Source organism: Triturus cristatus, chromosome 4_1 (genome assembly GCF_964204655.1).
Source record: "Triturus cristatus chromosome 4_1, aTriCri1.1, whole genome shotgun sequence".
In the NCBI taxonomy this organism is placed as follows: Eukaryota; Metazoa; Chordata; class Amphibia; order Caudata; family Salamandridae; genus Triturus; species Triturus cristatus.
The window spans coordinates 1,258,053,400-1,258,075,434 of NC_140585.1; the positions used below are offsets into that span (position 1 = coordinate 1,258,053,400).

Sequence of the window (22,035 nt, forward strand, 5' to 3'; positions counted from 1 at the left end):
AGACACACGGGCACATAGATACCTCTCCTCAAATACGACACAAGAAGCCCATTTATAAGCTTTTGTCGGAAAGATTTGAAATCGGAATTACTTGATGTGTCAGGGAGCGGACAAATAGAGATGATTTGCTACATTATTTCATCCACTCTATGATATTACTATTATACATGAAGTAGAAGAAATATTAGAGGGGAGAGAGAGGTGTGCAAATGTATGCGTGTATGTATCCACACATGGAGACAATGAACGAGGTATTTACATGTAAGTGGTAATTGTGTGCATGTGTGCGTGTAGTATGAAATAAACAGCGTGAGGCGCAACAACGCTCAGTATGTCTCTTCATAGTAGTTAACTGTTTAGTTATATATCTTCTATTCTCTATTAGCTTCCTATTTCGACGTCTGTATTTTGTGCCTGTCCGTTCGTCCACATTCCGCCAGTCCTCATATGTGCAGATACATGGCACTGTTCTCATTCGAATAAGGGGCAATACTAGCACCAAATAAGAAAGGTTGTAGCACCGAAGCCTCTATGTTAACCTAATAATCACTACTGAGTCCAGGATCCTCATATATACCCTCCAGACTGTTGCATCACTCAAGGGGTAGATAGCCCCGTTCTGGAAGCTGTAATTCTCCACTGCCAACACCAGGTGACGCTCTGGACTCGTTGTCTCGAGATTCACTGTTTTTTTCCTACAAGGGGCCTTCAGTTTGCTCTGCCAACATATCAAGATACGTTTCACAGGCTTCCATCAATAACCTCCTGGGGTCATCAAGCCAAATTTATGACTGGCCAACAAAATCACGTGCTTCTATTTAAACATCCCATATTTGGGCACAGCCCATAGAATAAAGAAAGAGGAATCTCCACCTATAAATTCTGCACTTTAGAGAACAAAACCCCTGAACTTCAAAGGGCCACAAATCAAGCTTAATCAAAGGGTGCAAAAAAAATCAACAATAACAACCAGTAAGGATGAGTTCTTACGTAGCAAATTCGTACTATAAGCAAAGTCCAAATGTTCCTGCATATGCAATGCAAAACTACGGGAATTATGGATCAGTTTCTGATGTTCAGCCGTCCAGGTATTGCTACAGTGGGCTTGATTTGAGCCTTTCCTTCCCTTCGTCTTCTCCGTCCAACTCTCTGAGCGGGCTGGACGTCCCTGCCACCCCCAGAGCCGTGCCTGACCGACCCTCCTGCACAGTCATGGGGTCTTCGGGGCACCCCGTAGGCAGAGCAGATCAGAGTCCTTTGAACCCTGGGATTTACAGCCAGAAATCTGGGAGCAGCACGCTGGAGAACCGAGCTGAGGACACAGGGGAGATAAAAACCGAAGCGGTACCAACAACCCAACAACAAGGACAACAACTGCCACAGCAGCAGCAGCAGCCTCCTCAGATCTATCCCTGGATGACCAAACTACACATGAGTCATGGTAAACTTTCACTTTTTGATTTTCTTTCACAGGGCTTTGCCTCCGCTTTATAGGCCATACGGGCAAATAATAAAAAAAAACTGAGGTCGTAAATTTTACGACTAAGGCATCAATTGCTCGTAAAACTGTCCACTAAACGGCTTAGAGGCTATAGACACCCAAATTTATGATAGCATAATTGGATCATAGAAACAAAACGTGTAGAAAAGACAATATTTCCATTCTATTTTTATAGTTTTAAGAGGGATTTGGAAGGGGAAATAACTTTTGATAAAGTGTTTTTTTGTAAACTGGTGATATTGTAAAAGCACTATAGAGCAGACATGTTGTAAATGCATGTTTTTAAAATGTGTAGGCATGTTTTTATTCTGTACAGTGGTTAGTCTGATTTTTTTTTTAATGAAAAATCTTTTTTTCTAAGCAGAATGAACGTGTAAATAAGCAAGTACCTTCATCTTTTTTTTAAAGTATATTTATGTGTTATAATATTTATTTATAGCGCAGGGTAGAAGGGGGATTCTGAAGTCAGTTCCAGCAAATACTTCGCTATATTGCCGTTCGTTTGCATTTCAAAGCTTCTGCGTCTTTAATATTCGACGTTGGCCAGACGCTGTGTTGAAAATATTGTTGCTAGACCTTCCATGTGGAGATATGGAAATAAAATCACACACATCAGTTTCTTTTGTATGTTGCCTTTAAATTGAAACAAACTTCAATCAGTGTGTTTTTTTTTAAACGGTGCGCCTTTTGCCCGTTACAGAAACAGACGGAAAGCGATCCCGGACCAGCTACACGCGCTACCAGACCTTGGAGCTGGAGAAGGAGTTTCATTTTAATAGATATCTCACTCGCCGGAGGCGCATTGAGATCGCCAACAACCTCTGCCTGAACGAGCGACAAATCAAGATTTGGTTTCAGAACCGCCGGATGAAATGGAAAAAGGATTCCAAACTTAAAATGAAGGACTCCCTCTAAAGAGCGCAGAGACATTTGTGCCGCTCCCCAATGGATGTACCCACTAAAACTGTTTCCTTTTTTGCGGGAGGGGGGAGGCAGTGTTTTGGGTGAGAGGGTTTGTTTGAGACACGGTGCAGTTAAAGGAACGCATCTTTGACTTCTTATTTAAAAAGTCCGAAATCCTTAGCTTTTTGCAAAATGTAATGTATAATAATTATTTGGTTACAAATCAATGTCTTAGGCTATAATAAAGTTCTTTTAAAAACGCAGAGGGAGCCCTCCAGCAGCATCCACTGCGCTGGGGGCAGCTTGCCTCCCGTCTGGAACAGGGCAATCTGTCTGGGGTCACACAGAGTTCCTTCTCTTGGTCAGTATGCTAATCTGATGCGCCCCCTCTTGGGACACGAATGCCGGTCTTTATTGTGAGACATAGGACAATGCGAAGCGTAGGTAACCACTTTTGAGACACAACAGAGAAACAATATTACCAACTCTGTATACAAAGTTGGTTGACATTATTACATTATTATTATTATAGTTTGAAGTCGTGGAACTAACAACGCCAGCCTCTGCTGTAAAGTTTAATAGGTTACCTCGACCAGTCGTTTCCTGATGCACTTATGTGGCCATATGAAGTGATTGTGGTATACGTTCCCTTTTGAAGGCAAAATAATAGACTATAGCTACACTTAACGTCTTAAGAGTGCCAGATTGATAGGACGTTATACTGTCTGTACATTCTCCCTTTGTCTAGCTGACCAATTATTTAGTGGACTGGGAGAGAGCAACTGTGAAAACTAAGGAGGCAGTGTTGGAAAGGGTGCACAGAAATGTTTTTCACATGTAATTTATTTGTTTTGAGTTATTATATGTAGAGTAAATGAAATGTTACTAAAGTATATATAAACTAATTTGTACATTTTTGTTTTGAGTATAGTCATTTTTAGTCTTTCCCCATTAATGGAGTCCATATATTTATTGTTGAGTTTCTTACGTGACAGACCATGAAACATATATATTTTCTCATATTGAATATATAGTAAAGAGTCCCAAATATAAAGGTGTAAAACGTATTTTTTAAAAGAAATCAGAATTCTGCTTTATCGATATAAATCTGGAAATGCTTCCAACAATATCCTGATTGAGGGGGTAGGTTGGAACTTTGAACAATTACTATCCCTCTGAACACTGCCAAGCACTCGTATTAATACAGTGTAATGTCCAAGGGTGTGTGACCTTAGTCTGCTAAATTTAGATGATGCTTGCAAGGCTCGGTAGGCCCTTCCCAACCCGCAACTTGTTTGACTATGGCAGCCTTAAATAAACGAGTGTAGGGAAGTGAAATCACCCAGAAGATTCAACCTGTATTGCATAGTAACATCTATTCTTGCTCCTGGAAATATAAAAATCCATTCACAATGCTGGGACACGCTTCATAGGCAACAAGCATATGCCACTCAAAGGTAAGCGGACTGCATATTTTTAGCACAGGGCCCCGCGACCAAGACCGTCTTGTAGATTGGGCCAAGGGATTTGCTCCAGTCTTTAAGCAATCATGAGTGGGAAGAAATTCACTTGTAGTGAGAGCACTCTAGGTGTACATAGAAGTGGTAGTGCGCAGTGGTGCCTAGCAGGGGCTATATTTGGAAAAGCATTTATCATAACATCATTTTATTTTAGTGATTTCTCCTAAGGCTCCAGAAATATCTGTGAGAAGGTAAATAAACCCTATACACAATATGCTGTCATTGGTGCATTTCATTCCATGTGTAAATTTCGGCCCAAATGTTCGCTGAAAGTCCACATCCCAGTTGGCTCTTTCAGATCTAGCTTAAATCTGTTTACAGTAGACAACAAATGTGTAAAAGAAAGGCCACTGGGCCCATAAAACTTTATAGCGTTTCCTTTTACACCTCGCTGAACAAAGGCACGATTTCCTCGAGAGGAGAACAAAAGTTGGTGTGTGTGTGTGTGGTGATGGTAGGGGGGCACTAAGGAGAGTTTAAAGGTCACATGGCACCTTCACACTAGAGACTTTTTAACACTACAGAACCACGAAAAAACGAACCCTGAAAATTAAAAAGACACAGGTCGCTTAAATTGAGCGTGCAGTCGAAGCCATCACACTGTGGGTGATGTTCGGTTTGGGGTTTAGCTTTGTCTTTTACTTGCATTCGAAATATTCAGCAATTGTTTTGATATTTGTTACTCAATTAAGAAAATGGTACTTTAAGCGAAATTGTATCATCTACCTTCTTTTAGTTCCTAAATGGCTAATAATTTAACCCATCTGTGTTAGTAAAAGACTTGATAATTAGTTATCATTTACAGAACGTGAATTACGTGAAAGGTTATTCCCTCACTCCTATTGGTTCTAACGCGATATTGTGTGCTCCTCTCCGTTTTTTGCAAAGTAAACTGAAACAAACGCATCACGGCTTAAATAAATGCTCACTGAAGGCAGAGGTCTACCTTTTAAAATCATATGTCATAGTACAAAAAAGGCTTGTCACAGACTGTGGGCGTTAGTGCCACGTCCCTCTCTGCATGCAGGAGTAGTTCAACTTTCTGTGCCCAGCTAAACTTTTGATAATTAGGTGGAGCGGGCATTAGATAGAAACAGGCGCCTCGATTATATAATGCCAACGGCACTGGCTACTCTCCTGTGCCAAATCGCTCGCACCCTTTATCACAGCAAGCAAGCCATACGTCATTCTGATACTATTCATTTTAGATGATCGCAAACAGGCTGAATCGAAAGTATACCTTGCAAGAAAGTAGATTAGAAATCCGCCCTCTCTTCAATTCCTGTTGCATGTAATTCCCAAAGTGTGCGCAGGGTCTTTTCCCTTTGCATCTATCTCCATTAACGCATTACCCACCCTTCCATTTGACTATATACCCGCAAAGAAAGAAAAGACTTACCTTCCCCTCTGACAAGGATGCACTGTAAAATCAAAGTCGAAAGAAAAAATAAAAATAAACTGAGCAAAAAGGCCATCTCATTTGTATTTTTTCTAACAGCTCCAGCACTTTAAAGAAGAGGCTTTAAGTTTAACTGAGACCATAAGGCCAAATACCCTAGGCTCCTATGCCGAATTTAGCAGTTAAAAAGTTTGGAAGGTTATTTATGTGAATTGCCCTAAGCAAGAGCGCTGAGTGGCTGTGCTGAAACACGTGGTGTCATTAAAGTAAGTTTTATGGTTTGGGGAAGCTGACAATCCCACAATATATTTACATCATATATAATCTTAACTGTCCGCGGACGCAGCTGCTAGGGCGCTTTAACGCTAGGACACTGGGTCACAGCAGCTAGTTTGGATTACCTCGCATGCTGTAGCACAGGACACAGCGTCTCACATGCAGTCCGGGCGGCCTCAGTAAGTCCCTTGCTTATTCTCGCTCTGTGTGAAATTTTATGTTTGTAACAGTAATTACCGAGGGCAGGAGAAGGGGCATTAAACTGCACATCGTAGGATGTGAGTTACTCAGAGGAAAGAGTGCAGTGTAAAGGTTCTCTCTCGAGCTTGACTGAAATTAATATAAACGCAGATTTTGTTTGGTATTTTCGTAAATAAGACTTATCTCAAAACAGTATTCGTTGCTCGAGTTTCTAAAAGTTGGATAAAACCCCATGCGGATTTCTGCCTACATCTTTAACTCCCAAAAAACGTTGTCTTGTTCGTCAAATGCTGGGCCCTAAGCATGTGCAACGGGGTAGCCACAAGCCCTCGGGAGAAGCAAAGGTAACGTGAACGTTGTCAAAAGGTAATGAGTCCAGTGGCTTGAGTTTTTCTGACAGTCGCTGCTTTAAAAAATATGAGGAGTCACTTGTCCCTGGTTAGTCGAGGATGTGCTCGGAGGTGGGACCTTGATATCAAACGTGCATGGAGGTTTAATGTGCACTGTATGCAGGAGCCGCCAGCTCCGCTGACAGGTGTGCACTGTGCAAAAGGGAGAGAAAATTGTCTAAACAGTTGACCGCAGAAAACTTGTTTAAACTGAGGTATTTAACCACTTTTCCAGACAGGTATGGGCTCGCACGCCCCTCCCCTTTCTCTTTAGTCATCCTGCACTAAACCCCACCCTCTTACATACACAAGTTACTTTTTTTGACTGAGAGGTATGCAGAAGCGTTGTTCTGGAGGTCATGTTTTAATGCGCAGCTTTCACACTGAGTTTAAACTCTCACTTCAGACTATCAAATATATAGACAGCAGGAACGTGTACCTTAAAAAAATTAAAATCATTAACACCACATACAGCTAAGCATTCTCCGAAACAGCAGTGTGTTATTTCAAAGTCATGAAATGGTCAAGCAGAAAGAACTACTGGGTCTTTTACAGGAGTAGTGGACACTGGTAATGCACGTCTTGAAAAACACCCCCTTTCAAAGTATGTGTTGTCATTTGAATGGCTATGGCCTCTCATGTCACCAAGATGTAAAGCCTCTGGTACCCATTTGTACTTGTGCTTTTGGGGGGGGATTTGGTTGAAGGGGAAGTTACTTCCTGTTGACCATGCAGCTACTCAACAAAACCATAACTGTAACACATGCGCTTACCGTCGCAAGCACAGAAAACACTTTTGGCAGTAGCATGTCAGTAAGTAGTGTAGGTCCACGCATCGGACAAGTCAGAAGGGGCCCAATTCTTTATGTATGATCCCTTAGCTCACGGTAGATAGGTTAAAAGAGCACCCACCTCAGAATTTTGGAATTATTAAAACTTGCAAAACCCAACACAATTCGAGCATGTACTGTTATCGTCTTCTTAAGTGGCATATTCTAATCTTTTGCTTAGGTGGAATTTCTTAAATAACAGTGAGCTCAGGCGATAGGCTCCTCCTGGGCACTGGTGTTGCAATCCCAACTGGAAAAAAAACAGTCCATGGGGATGAATGTAACATGAATCGGTGCTTCTTCCGGTTTCTCCTTCCGTGTAGAGCATGCCAGAAAGTATGGGTTTATAATCTATTTCCGTACAACTCCAGGCTCACTGTCCTTTCCTTTTGGGAGTGCAGGTACCCGGGCACTGCTAAAAGGCGCATTAAACACGGACACATACAAAGACTTATACAATGTTGTAATGTTGATTTATTTAGACACAGTGAATTGGACATTATTGCAAGGGAATGATAAAACGCACTTCTTGACGGGTTGTGTTGTACAAGTTACACAGCGCACAGCAGCACGATGCAGTTACTCAGCTTTTGCACCCCACAAAGGCCACGAGACGTTTGTTACTCATCAGTACGGGACCAGGTAGGAGTTGATGCTTTCGATGCAAATACGCCATGGAAAGTCATAGCTGCTTGTTACTCAGTAAATTAGACTTTGAAGAGTTTTTTTATGCTGCGATCCTAGCTCCCCCGCCCCCCACGGGCTTTGGTTGACCTTGTGAACAATGCAGACTGTTACATGAACGGCGTCAGTATAAGTTCAAAAGTTCAGACTCAGTTCATAGACGGTTGATTTTGTCGAGAGGTGCACTCGGGAGGCAGGAGAAGCGAGTTGGAGAAGGGACGGGGCTTCACTTCGGGTCTGCTCGGCCGGGAAAGTCGATGGTGAGTTAGGGCACTCAGATCGGATTTGCTTGTAGGGTCACAATTATAAACGTAAATCTGGAAACTATGTAGGCAAGATTATAGAAAGCGAAGACATAACGTATACACAAAAAAACTTAGAACTGTTTGTTTTCGCCATAACCATGCAATTAAAAGGTTTTGGCAGGTATAAGTGGCATCAGAATCTCTTCTACACAAAGCACTTTTATTCGACAAGTGCAGATTTACCCCTCCTGCCACCTTCTCTGTAGGATAGAGAAATGCATCAAAATAGAAATATACCAGGGCCATAATTAAATCTTTAGAACACATTTTGTTTTTGATCGTGTAAAATATTCCCCGGCGTGATCCATGCTCTCTGTTATACGTTAGCGATTATAATTTCGCAGACAAGGGCACCGATATCATAAGCATCGAAACTGCTGTTGTACTAGCAGCACAGACTGGACGTGCTCCAGAGACGCTGGCATTCTTGATAAAAAAGACTGAGTAGTGTTTATGGTTAGTTCAAGGTAGCCGCCATCTATGTGCAAAGCCCTAATTCCACCATGCTCGGAGGTTCCCAAAACTCCGCCAAACTTTTTGCTGGCTACTTTGCCAGTGATGCCATCAGGTGCAAATATTTGCATTTCGATCTTGCACGATTATATTTCCTCTGGTGAACATGACCAAATCACGTGAAAAACACCAATGCCTGGCAATTTAGGAGTGGATTTGGAAGTGGTGCAGGCTCTTTCAGACCACTCCTAAAGCGACAATTGCACTGAACGAAAATAAAAAGAGGCAAATGCAAATCGGATTCTTCAGCAGAACGATCTGATAGTACAAGCAAATTGCCAGCATTACTGCCAGCTCTACCTACGAGTACAGCAGGCAATTGCTGGAATCGGACGGCAATTACACCTTAACTTTACCTTATTACCTATCAAAGAAGTGCCGCTCCCCAAGACCTAAATATTTTACCTCTGGGGGGGAATGACGGTGCGAAAGTAAATAAAGGGAATAAGGACGGTCGGTCGGCAACCCACTGTACTCTTTAAAAATAATCATGTCAAGATCGTTCATATGACACCATAAAATAACAATTTGCAATGGTAATGATGTCTACGAGTGAGGCATTAATAAGGCCTCGTTCATTTCTGGCACAGCAAGCTACAGCAACTCAACAGTGTGTGATACAGGTCATTGGTTACATCACTACAATTCAAAATGGCGCCCTCACTGCATGTAACTCTTCTGTGTGAAACCTGCCTGTGGGCCTCTTAAGCTCTCATTACTGAGTTATTCTTTCTTTCTAAGCTTATTTTTTTTACGATGGGACTGGGGGTGAGAGACCATAGATGGTAATTGGAATGCTGCGGAATTGGTAAACTTGACAGGATAATTGTATGTTTAGACACAGCAGTCTTTGTACTTGTTTAGTGTACCAGTCCAGCATACCCGTCGATGGTCTTTGTACTGTAATTATAGGAAATACAGTCTATGTACCTGGGATAAGACGCTCTCAACTAATGCCCCTCCTTAGAGCCACGGTACAAGATGATATTGTGCCAAGTGTGTTTTCTGTTGCAGAACAGACCATGATTGCCAATCGAGGCTTTGTGGTGAATACTTCATTTCCCCTAACTTGAAAGAATCTGGTGGTGCGAGTTCCGAGCCTTCCAACATATACACCGTTGGGAAAGGGGAGCGACGTTCATGTTAGTTTATAGTCACTGTACTCTTTAGGAGACATTGCTGTGTTTTGCTGGCTTGGGGGTAATGTCTACAAAACCCGACGTTGATTTTTTTCGATATGGGACCCGAATCCACTTGCCCAGTCTGGCGTCAAGTTTCGTGTCATAAACTACCAACTGCCGGTTAAAAAAACTTGTCTTCTTCTCATGTCGCATTAAAGAATCATAGAAAATGGCAGGAAATAAAATAACGGCCCACTGTGGTATCGGTTCACATTTAAAGGAGGAAATGTACATGCATGTGTTAAGCGTTCTGTACGAAAGGCAATCCAGAGATGACGATATGCGTGTACAGTTAAAAAGTCAGAGCGGCAAAGGGCTACATACTCAAACAAAATAACTCGCAGTAAAGTACACCACCCCATACTGGCCATGCAGTAGCCTGTAAAGATACACATTCACAGAATTTAGAACGAAGATGCGCTGTAACAAACGCAGCCTAGCAGTTCTTGTGCTGCTCCCAATAGTTCGTTTATATTTTATTGTTTCAAATGATCATTCAGCACCCCTGCTACTGCTATTGGAAGGCTTGCAGGGGGCCTTGGCCAGCGGACACAGGCGGGAGAGAAGAGCAGGCCACGCCAGGTGTGAATGCAGCTTATCCTTGGCTGTGTTGCTATCTGGATGGCGTGCCGCGGAGCACACGCCCAACACTTCAGGGGGGGGGGGGGGGGGGGTCAGTCTTAGTGAAACGTTCCAAGGGAGGTTATCTGAGTCCTTCAAAGGGTGAGCTGGGGCATGCGTCTTTTATCCTTTTACAGTACCTCATCTCTTGATGGTGAGTGCACACCCAGCTGGCACGTTCGTGTTATAGCCACTCAGCTATTTGCCAACGAACCAAGAAATTCGCTTAAAATACAATTATTGTAACGAGTATTCAATCAGTTTTCGGAAATTGGAAAACATCTCTATAACAAACTCCAAAGCTCAGTGTTTTTGTGCAATAGCCATTTGGATTTCATTTAGATCTCCCTGAAAACAGTAAGGGCGTTGTTGCTGATTGGGTCTGGGTTTATTTCAAAATGAGTATTGCACTTGGTTCTTATGTCACACAAAAAAAAGAAAAGCAACAGAAAAACGCAAACGCCTGCTGTCAGCGTATGAATTTCCTTTGTGAACTAATTCTTCTTGGACTTGGAATCAGAAATGTAATCAAGCCAAGTGATCCATCGATGTAATCAAGAAAAAAATGGAAGTCCTCCCTCTAATACTTTTCCGACATATGCACATAACATATACAAATGCGCACTTAATGGACACAACGCATTACTATCTTAGAATGCAATCAAACAAGAAAGTCCATAACATAAATCCCTCGAAGTTAGTACCATCTAAATACATAGGTAGAATAATATGTGCGGGTAGCCCTTGGAAGAAGCTACATGACGGTTATTTTGAAAAAGCGACAGCACCTTTAAATTTACTTACTTGATAGAATGCCATCAAAACAAAGTGTAGCTAAGATAGCCTCGCCCCACCCCTTCTCATACCTCTAAATTATCCTGAGGACATTAATAGTAGTAGGTAGTAAAGCCTACGCGATTAAATGACACGTTTAGCACAACTGAGAACTTCTGCTTAAATAGAGAATGCTGTGCAAATTATTCTCTTGATAATAGCATCCAGCTCCTTTAGACACGCGTTGTCTTCTTTGCAGTGGGGATTTTTGCACAGGCAGGATTCCGAGTGCTATCAGTAAGCCATCTTCTTATGTTGACTTCTGCCCTTGTTTCTAGTTACAGTCACATGGAGCAGCTGATAGCTTCACATTCCCGTCACCCCCACCCCAGAGATGAAGGCTGGCTGCAGTTTTATGGCAGGCTGCCCTTCCTGCCAGAGCGGGGTGTGGAGGCCATAAACGCAGCTTGGAGCCTGGTTTGATCTTCTGTAATCACAGGAAGCGCTTGTCTGTTTGCTCAAATGTTGTAAATTCCAGAAATGTGCTTTCTCAATGGCTGTGAATTTCCAAAGGGCACCTCAAGAGGACAAGAAAAAAGATATATTAATTTGGATATTCCAGTCCCTAACCCCATACTAAACATCGGTCTGTACATTGCCCAGTGTAAATCCTCAATGGAACGTTGAAGCTAAAATGAACGAACCAATCAATTTTTTTTATTGCAATATACATTCTTGTGCTTAAGATTCTTCAACGTCCAAAGGTTTTTGTGAGTACTGCAATTAATAGTTATCTCAAATGTACGTACCATTGAGAAGTAATATGTTATGCATCTCACAAAGCCAGCCTCACCCATTCACACAGTGCTACTGTTTCTTAAAAGATGGATAAGGATGCCCCTTGCACTGACAAATTTAAGACTGAACAACATGATCGTTTTGCTGTTGACAACAAGTTCGTTTCTTTGCATAATTTGGAAGAAAACGGGGAAGAAAAATGACATATTAGGACAGGTCACCAAATATATCCTGTATTTCAGAAAGATGTTTTCTGCACTTAACATCGCCACACTAGTGTTATTGTATGCCAAAGTGGAAAGCATAGGCCCAAATACATGTACCTCCCCCATACATCTTCATTACAGTTAAAAACATCTAGGAAAGAGTCTCTCGGACCAATCGTCCACTTCACACCTCTTGCACACACTAGGCATTGCAGCAAGATCCCCGTGTGTTTACACCACCATAAAAGACGCTCAGGGGACCAGTCACCTTTCACAAGTCTGATGTGTCCATAGTGGCATGAATTCTGCCGCTTGATCCAGGAAGGATTTCTACACCTCTGCGAAGTACTGTTGAGGCAGACACTGCAACGTTCATAAAGGCCTCTGTACCGTCCTCTGGATTTGGAATGCCATGCGCGACAAGACTTACTTTTCTTCAGTTCCCTCTTTGACTAGAAGTCGTCCAGGATACGATTTGCTTTCAAAACCAGACAATGAAATCGTATTTTGGGGAAATTAAACTACTGCATGGGATCCTCACCCCTGACTCGTTGGGGGTACAGCAGTATTTGCAATTATGTTATATAACAGTAACACTGAGACCACATTTTGAGCTGTAGAGCCACCAGGTTTATGCACTCTAGTGTCGTGTTCTGACGAATGCTTGCTGGTAGCAAGACTTCTTTCTTCGCTGCCTGTCGACCGCAGTCCTCGCGGGTGAGATCAAAGCATATCCAGGGCCCACAAAAGGCGTTTTTGCACCTTTCTTCGGTAGCATACTTGTCCCTTATCTCTAAATGCCCTAGGCATGTTTTTGTGTGTTTTGACCCAGTGTTTTGATTGCTCAACTACAGTGTACTGCATTCAGTTTATTCTTTTTCTTTTTGTGGTTTGACTAATGGCAGCTGCAGTCCGAAATGCACGTAGGATCCTAATCAAAAGCAATTTCACATGGATCAAATTACAATTGTAAGCAGTTGCCTGCCGTTTAACGATGACAACTACCTGTACTTACTATTTTGTCTTTCGGAAGATGGAAAACATTACTTGGTAGACTACTTTAGGGACCCATACCATAGTGATAGGTAACCATCAGAAAAAAAGAGTGTGTGCACCAGAAAAGTTCTCAAGCACTAGTGGGGGTGGGAAGAAAGACAAATACAATGAGGGGCAAACACTCAAATACCCAAAGAACACGGGCACAACAACGTGCAACACAAAGTTTCCTTTATTTACATTTAATCAGAGAGAGATGTATTTTGTAGCAAACAATGCTAGCACTATACGAAAATCCTATATTATGCCGTTTCCTTAATGTCCAGTCTATGAATACTTGGTCTCAGTGCGTTGCAGCTCGCACGCCCTGCATTGATGCTTTAGGAACACATAACAAATGAATTACAAATATATCTAAAAACTCTATTAAAAGATCCGTTTTTATGAAAAGCAATACCAATACATATTAGATTATAATTTTCATAAACGCCAGTTTCGAAGAAGCACTGCTTGAGAGCTGGAAACTGGTTTGGAAATCACTGCATGCAATAAAACGTGGAAACCTTGAAAACGGTGAAAGGGAGACGGTAGCCCTATTGTATGAAGGGGGACAACATGCTTCTCTGCCTCCAGTTAAGCGGGAAAACGAGGCCGCTGGGTTTCACAGCTCATGGGAGTCATCTCTCCTCTTGATCTGCCAGCTTGATGAAACCCTGTTTATGGGAATCTGAGCCCTTCAGAGTAGAGATGGCGTTGCTTATAAACAGACACAACATTGCTGGGCCACTTGCAAGATCAAAAGAGGCTTTAAACACGATCAGCGAAATTGATTTATGCGCCGTTTCAGTAACATTCAGCTATCGATTTCACCACTTATCAGTATAAACATATATACTGCAGAGGTATCATTACCAAAGGCACTGGAGTTTAACCCATGGGAAGCGGTAAAGATAAGACTGCTCGAAGAACGCAGTAGCATAGCCTTGTCTGCGCTGCCTCGTTTAAGAATACATCGTTTTTTACTTACTTTGCCTCCCCCCAGAGAGAGCGAGCTCCCAATAGATTTTTAATTGTCCGGTACGTCAATACCGAGACACGGCCTAGAATGCGCGTGCTTTCTAATCTTCCTAGCGCAGGAACATGACTGCCATTGGTAACTTCTAAAAAGCCCTGCAGTTATTTGCAAGTGTGCTTGCCTTCTTTCGAGCTGTAAAGTCGCAGGCACCTAAATGTGAAGGTAGAGTCTGCGGCAGTCACTTTTTTGCTCCTGATCTGGTAGGTGTTGGCCACAGCGCTCGCACGGGACTGAATATGCGCCAGCAGCAACACTGGGCCGGCACTGGCCAAGGCGTTCCTCTGTCCCTGGTCCGCTGCCAGTGTGATGGTGGCTCAACCGTGGAGTTCACTGGCTGGTCAGCGCAGTCATCGCGATGGTGGACCAGACAGAGGATTCTGATTTAATATCAGCATACCAGGCTCCGTCTATATGGCATCCACAAGCATTCGTGATGTTTTCCACAGAGTTGGTACAAGAAGTCAGTCTCTTAACAGATCTAAGGCCAATTTCTGTCTAAAAACCGCACTACTGAAGTGTCCCTAAGGGCCAGGACCGGTCTGACAAGGGTAGAACAGGGGAATGGACAAAACTTGCCTGGCTTTCCCCAAAACATATCCCGGATACCCCTTGACTCTGAAAACATGTAATGATTCAGGTTAGATGTGTTTTGCTTTGATAAACAAGACAGTTCGAAAATAATTCGTAAATAAGGCGCATGATTGTTGGCGTCCTTAACAATATTGGCAATAACAGAAATGTTTTAGCAGCATATTTACGGAGTGTACAATTTCCTGGGTAATGAAAACACCACCGAGCTCGCTCGCTCTCTATCTCTCTCTCTCTCTCTCTCTCACACACACACACATATGAATGCCACGAGTGTGGTGGTTGTGTCTACACATACACGCGTGCAATAGAGGTAAACTCACACGCACAGATAGCATCCCCATACGGTGCATTATAACTATGACTGGCACAACTCTTTCGCCATAGACTAAGCGCATTAAACAGCTTATCAGTACGTTTCACAGCAAACGTTATAACATATATAGGACGTTAATCAAGTACTGATCCCAATTGTGCGCAAACAGTGATGCTTAGAAAACACTACATACAACCGGTTTAACTTCACTGAAATAAAATAATTTCAACGAGCATTGAGTGTGGAAAAAACGTATGGTTAATCCTAAATTGGACAGTATCCAATTATTCTAGAGTGTTTTTAGATTTTTAAATTGCTACAAACAAATGTTAAGTTATATTGTTTCCAACCAACATGAAATTTAGAGTTTGGGGGTCAGTGAAAATTCATTCTTCAAGAGTTCACGAACTGTGGCTCGATTGTCAGGAAATATATGAAACAAAAGTGTAATATAGATTGGATCTGCTAGTGCTGAAGGGGTTTCTGCAGCGAACCAGGTATTTTTTAAAAGAAGGAGACGAAGAGAGAAAAAGAGAGCGCGAGAAAGAGTGAAAAAACAACAATTTTTCCAGCATAAAAATGAACCATCAAATTAGTTCGCCTCTGGGCTTCATTTTTCCCCTTCTACATTATAACTAGTTATTGAACTAGCTAGGAGATCTAAAGGCCATTTGCACGGAGACAAATTTCAATGGAGTTTCACCATCAATAATTCTTTGGCAGTGACCTATTGGAGGCAGTCAAACAGGCGAGGTGAAATTCAGGTCACGCCGTCTAACCAATATGAAAATGCGTCCACTTTTAAAAAGGCACTTAAAGCCAGATCTGAAGAAAATTGGGTTCAACCACAGGAGAAAAAAAACTACGCTTGCTACTAACAAACAAATAAGAACATGTAAGATATATTCCCAGTCGTTGTGAAATTAATGAGTAGCTAAAATAAATGGATTGGCTGAATTGTGCGGGAGCGTGCTCTGGTTTCAAATCATTTTAGAGGGATGGATAATCTTATTAACAAAAGATTTAAAGAAAAAACAATCACTTATTTGGGTATTTTTAAATTATATGTGCATAAGGATAGTAAGGTGGGCCCTTACATTTGTAGCCAAATATCCAGAAGGAAGCCGTGACCTCGCAGTAGCAGGGAAACGTGAAATAGCAGGAATCGTTTTAACGCACAGACGCTTTTATTTGAATCATTGAATTAAGATTTCGAAGTGGATTCTGGATAAACGTCTAGTTAGATATGTCTAATTGAGGGACGGTGTGAATGCGAACCATCCCGTCCCCTTCAAAACAATGGGAAACCTAAACTGCCAGTACAAAGGTAGTTCATTTTTTTCGCCACTGCACAGATTGCTAATGACTCGAGGTGCGGGTTACCCAACGGTCAATATGGTAATAGGGCCCACAATGAACCCAGGGGACAATAGCACGTATTCTGCTGAACAGCCAGAAGGACTTCGTGCTAAAAATTGTGCAGGCTCGGCACCCACAGAAACTCCCAACGTTTTCCTTCACGGCAAAACTAGAATACAGAAAATAAAAGCCACCAAGTTTGAGCAGTGAATTCATATATGCTGCATACTCCGCTGTGCTACTTTAACTGCAATATTGTTTATTTTTCCAAAGGAGAGGCGAGGAGGGGTGTCGCTCTGCCTTTTATTCAGATTGTTCTGCATCATATGTAATGACTGCGAAGGGAATCGCCTGTTTATCATAGAGCCACTTTGATCAATATATCGCAGGCGTCATCCTCCTTAAATATGGGTGGTGAAATAGTTGAAACTTTCACGAGCTAAACAAGTTTAACAGCTAAGTAAAATAATGCACATTTACTCATAAACTCTTACATACTTGTTTCATTTTCATTGCAAAAATGAGCTAGCTGACTGCTTTAACTGAGATGTTGCAAGGAGAAAAGAATAGACAAAGCTAACTAGAATATAGTCAGAATTCGATTACCTCCTTATAAAACTGATAGGCCTCTGAATTATTTTTATCTCAAATAAGGCTGCATCCTAAAACAAACCTTCGATTATTAGCCTCATGCTTGGTTTTATTACAAAGCCTAATGGCATTTGGAAGATTGCCTGACACGAAGTTTGGAAGTGGAAGTGAAATAGCTTCTTTGAGTCAGACGACATTCTGTGGCATCACATTAAGAAAAATATAGTGTTTTGTCTTGGGACATACTATCTTTCCTTACAAGTAGATCGATTTTGATTATTTTTTTTTAAGGCAGGGCAGAAGAAACAAGCAAACCAAGAAATGCATTGGACATATAGGCACATACGTTTTAAGCAAATATTGCAATCCCTGTAGTATTCAAAGAGGTATGTATACACGAGACAACCAAAAACGTGTTTTGTGTGTGTGCGCGCGCACATAGGTAGATGGAAGAAGACAACACGCTCCACTAAATGAGAATGACTCTAGCACTACTGGGGTTTAATGGACATTTCCCATAGAAAAAACAACCTGCGCGTCATAGACGTCTGTGTCACATTATTTTGCTTCAAGTAAATGCCCCCGTCTTCTCGACAATGCTTAGTTGGCTGGTTGGTGGAATTTGTATTTTTAAATTTTCCATTGGTGGAATTTGTATTTTTAAATTTTCCATATAGTTCGTCAAGCTACAAAACACACAATGATCTGCTGTGGCGGTGTTAACTTCACAGGTCCTGTCATCGCTTTAGAACCACACCTACTCTCCTACTAAGTAACCCTATCACATGTAAATACTAAAGGTTGGCCATTTTATTCTGCAAAGCAGAGATTTTCATTAACTAGTTAAACGCATAAGTAGCAAACTTACCCACCCACCCTCAACAGCTCCCTCTCGAGCCCACTCCCTGAAACCTCTGTTCTTCGTAAACTCTACCGCTGTAAATGTCGTGCTTTGGCTAGTTATCCAAGGTTTTTCAGACTTCAAACAAGTCGAGTATGTCCACCCTGGAGAATCGAATTTGTGTGGATATTTGAGAGCCACACACTCGTCTCTAAGGGGGTACATGGACGATGACTAAGTCTAGCAAAGTTGTTTTCATCCCTAGTCCCCTCCCCCAAGTACTTTCGTACAAAATGCCCATAATGAACTCCCGAATGTGTTTCTAGTGTTAATAATGTTATCAGGTGCTTCAGCCAAGAGAAGGCAAGATTCACAGAAACAGCTATGAAATAAATAAAGCATAACATAGACAGAGAGAGCTCAACTTTGAGGCCGTGGGTTGAAATGTCATAGAATAACTTGTATTTCACTTTCCTGGAAAGAAGTAACAACAGACGCCGCAAGTAGAAAAAAAAACACAGTTACTACAAAGAGCCTCAGCCATTACGAGTGACTGATTTACGACGTTTTACAGCCCCATAAAAGCTGCTACAACGAGCCAAAAGCCTCTAACACCGCTGGCACATTTGGTCTAATAAATAAAGCATAAACATCTAACTTTATGTGTCAGTTTTATTGTTATGAAATAAAATACTGCAATGGCCTGCAAGCTACTATCCTCAAGTATAATTGTTATCAAGCAGAACATGGGAGCAATCGGGTCTCATTCCTCCTCGTGCAGCATTTAATGGGAGCTGTAGATAATCCATTTAATTGCACTAACTGCTTCGAAATGTGTCCATAATTTATCAATTTTTGGCAAATGAAATATAACCAATTGATCCTCAGTGTTTTGTCCAGGACAGCTCTGCTGTCTTATGGCCTATACTGAAAGAACTCCCTCGAGCACGTGTTTTATGCAGTTTATGGAGCAACTTGAGGAAGTCCCTTGACTTGTTATTTGGTGACCCCAGGAAGATCGTGCAGAGGCAGTCAGGCGGCAGAAAGAGTGCAAAGCAACTGTGTGTGTGTGGGGGGGGGGGGGAGTCATAGAACAGGGATATAAACAAACTATACGGAGAAATCATGGGGCTGCATGGGCTGAAAAAGCACTGTCTTACATAACATTGACATCCAATAAGCCTATTTGGTAAAATACCAATTGTAACCATGAATTCTCATGGGTTAGCAACACACATTCGACCTGACAGCTAAGACACTTCATACAGTGTAGTGTGGTGTGGTCTACGCCTGTAAGCTTGTGGAATGTATTCCCCCTTATGGTAAGCCTGTTTTTCATTTAAATGTCCAATTCTGTAAAATATATACTAATCTTCTCTTCAGTGGTATCTCTACAGCAAAAAGCACGTGCACCGTGGAATGGCGAGTACCAAGTGTGTCTGACAGTGGTATTTACCTGCTGGCCTTTTGCAGATAACCTAAGTGTGCCTAACCGGAGGCAAGCTGGAGGCACACCTGTTTATTCTAAAAATCATATCTAGGGTAAGATCTTCTCGATGTCTCGGTCGAAACAACAGTTTGTTTTTCTTCTCCTTCGCCCGGGTGGTGAACCGATCACACCTCCCACCCCAAATCAAGCAGCAACAGACACGCAAGCACCCAGGACTTCCTCTGAGGCTGTGGGTTCCGGACGTGGAAGTAAAGGGGTGAGTGTGGAACGTTGGGGCGGACTATGTAAAAATAATGTGCTGATGCTGTAATCTCTATTCCGCCTACACCATCAAATAAAATACTTCACTGCAAATATATTGCTTTTTTTATATATATGTATATATTTGTCAGGTTTTACTATTACCCCCACTGGATGGTGTGTCAGGTAGAGAACCCGCTCGTCTGTAAGATCACAAACAAACACATTGTCTTATATTTTGAAAACGCTTTTTTTTTTTGGTTCCTTATCCGGAGACTGTTCTGCTTGCTGTGATTGGCCAGGGCAGTCACATGGTGAAAGTAACTTTACGGGGTCGCCAGCTAGTAGGAGGGCTTTATGGAGCAGAAAAACGACAAAGCGAGAAAAATTATTTTCCACTCCAGAAATTAATGACCATGAGCTCGTATTTGATGGACTCTAACTACATCGATCCGAAATTTCCTCCATGCGAGGAATATTCGCAAAATAACTACATCCCAGAGCACAGCCCGGAGTACTACAGCCGGACCAGGGAGCCGGGATTCCCGCATCACCATCACCAACAGGACCTGTACCCGCCGGTCTACCCAGAGAGGCAGTACAGCTGTGCCAGTATCCCGGGGCCAGGAAACCCGGCAGCAGCGCACACACGGGGACATGGACAGCCCCCCGGAAGCCACCTCCTGGCAGAGAAAACCCAGCTCTGCGATCAGCCTCCTCCGCCGCCACCGCCTCCTCTCTCCGGCAGCGATTCCACTACCCCTTCTCCAGTCCCCCCAGCCTCCATCCAGGACCACTCCAACGGCACAGCCTCCAAACAGCCCATAGTGTACCCCTGGATGAAAAAAATACACGTCAGTACTGGTAGGCAACTTTTTTGTGTGTCCCCCCTACCTCCTTCTGTGGTTCCTCACTAGCTTTCTCCCTCTGCCATGCCTCCCTCTCTCTCTCCCCTTCTAGCTGAGAGTCTTTGGGTTAGCACAATTGAGCTGGATTTACGACTGCGAATGGGTAATTACACCCACCATAAATTTTATAGCCCGGCTAGTCTGGGCAGTCCCAGCCATGTGCTTCATTCTGTTCTGTGTGGTTTAAGGCTGGAAAAAACCTCCCAAAGCTTTGCGAGGGGTACATAAATAATTCAGAATATTTGCAGCTCAGGGAAACCCCATTCTTGTTATGGAAGAGAAAATCTTGAGCCGACACGCGTTCTTTATAATCCATTTTGGTTGAGTTTTCCTGGCCCAGCTCTTTGTGTACGCTAATCTTTTTGCCTTTTTCTCTCGCTCTCTGTGCCTTTCCTGCCCCAATATCCCTTTATTTCCACCCCTCTCTGTCTCTCTGTCTCTCCCCTTTTCCCCACCCCCTCTCTCAGTGAATCCCAATTACAATGGGAGCGAGCCCAAGAGGTCCCGGACTGCTTACACAAGACAGCAAGTCTTGGAATTGGAAAAGGAATTTCACTATAACAGATACCTTACCCGGCGAAGGCGCATAGAAATTGCCCACTCCCTGTGCCTTTCGGAGAGACAGATCAAAATCTGGTTTCAGAACAGGAGGATGAAGTGGAAAAAAGACCACAGGCTGCCGAACACCAAAGTGAGATCCACCGCTCCCTCAAACCCCCCTTCCAGCAGCGCTATGGCTGCAAACGCTGCTGCTGCTGCCGAGGAACTGTCACAGGGCTCAGTGCAGGACCAGCGAGTGGAGGATATCACTAGGTTATAGAGCAGAGATCAAATAAAGGACTGCTTATTTATAGAATTTAATATATAAACATATATATATATATATATATATTTTGGTTCTTGTAGTTTTCTTCTTGTGCAACAAAGAGGTATTGTTGGCCACATCGTCAAAAAGACTTTAGTGCATGGAATGTAGCATGATGCCAAGCCGAATTTCTGTCAGTGTTTTTATTAGTTATTTTGCGCCTTTTGCGGTTTTATTTATTTTGTAAAAAACGAACAAAACATAAAGTGAAATGGGTCTTTGAGGACGAAATGAAGAAAATCTGAGAGACTATTGGCTTTATTATTGTATATTTTAGGAGACGCAAACCATGGAAGAGCTGCCTGTAGATGGAAGGACAAAATGGAGATATGACATCTTTTGTGTTTTTTCAAAACGTACATAGAACATAAAGTGAGAGGCTTAAAGCTCACGACAAATCAAGATCCCCAAGCACGCTGCTGTGTTAACAGGTTCACTTGGTCTCAGTTTGAGATGGAAAAAGAGTCTATATGTATATGTGTTTCTAAGACAGTGCAATGTCTAAATTAGTTGCTAGTTTTTTCTTGTGGGTAAACTGTGTTCATTTTTTTAATCAATTGGTCAGAACAATGTACATTGCAATAAAGTACTTTTGTGTATATGTGACAGTGCCAGTATTAAATAAAACAGTGGGTGTGAATTCTTCTTCTTAGCAAGTTTGGTGCTTTTGTTTTTAGTCTATCTCTTCGCTGTGTTTCGGTATGA

At 42.4% G+C, this 22,035-nt stretch overlaps 2 protein-coding genes and 1 long non-coding RNA gene across 3 annotated transcripts; all 3 read left to right on the plus strand.

Annotated features, from left to right (window-relative positions):
- The first annotated feature begins 41 nt into the window (after positions 1-41).
- On the plus strand, positions 42-3,322 carry HOXC5 (homeobox C5). The gene is made up of 2 exons (XM_085654730.1): positions 42-1,441; positions 2,202-3,322. Exons 1-2 carry the CDS (start codon positions 979-981, stop codon positions 2,414-2,416), a joined length of 678 nt encoding a protein of 225 aa, XP_085510856.1. The 5' UTR covers positions 42-978; the 3' UTR covers positions 2,417-3,322.
- A 2,321-nt stretch (positions 3,323-5,643) lies between these two features.
- LOC146856539 (uncharacterized) lies at positions 5,644-21,968 on the plus strand. The gene is made up of 3 exons (XR_014981510.1): positions 5,644-5,778; positions 19,341-19,573; positions 21,608-21,968. It is a non-coding gene; the product is annotated as an uncharacterized LOC146856539 (long non-coding RNA).
- On the plus strand, positions 19,853-21,618 carry HOXC4 (homeobox C4). The gene is made up of 2 exons (XM_085654725.1): positions 19,853-20,421; positions 20,933-21,618. Exons 1-2 carry the CDS (start codon positions 19,869-19,871, stop codon positions 21,283-21,285), a joined length of 906 nt encoding a protein of 301 aa, XP_085510851.1. The 5' UTR covers positions 19,853-19,868; the 3' UTR covers positions 21,286-21,618.
- Positions 21,969-22,035: the final 67 nt, after the last annotated feature.

What these genes read in the sequence shown, in the direction of transcription:
- HOXC5 (XM_085654730.1), top strand. Translation starts at nt 979, where the DNA reads ATGAGTTCTTACGTAGCAAATTCGTACTATAAGCAAAGTCCAAATGTT. An exon ending in CAAACTACACATGAGTCATG is followed by an intron (nt 1,442 to 2,201) that starts GTAAACTTTCAC and finishes TGCCCGTTACAG; the next exon opens with AAACAGACGGAAAGCGATCC.
- HOXC4 (XM_085654725.1), top strand. Translation starts at nt 19,869, where the DNA reads ATGGTGAAAGTAACTTTACGGGGTCGCCAGCTAGTAGGAGGGCTTTAT. An exon ending in AAAAATACACGTCAGTACTG is followed by an intron (nt 20,422 to 20,932) that starts GTAGGCAACTTT and finishes CCCCTCTCTCAG; the next exon opens with TGAATCCCAATTACAATGGG.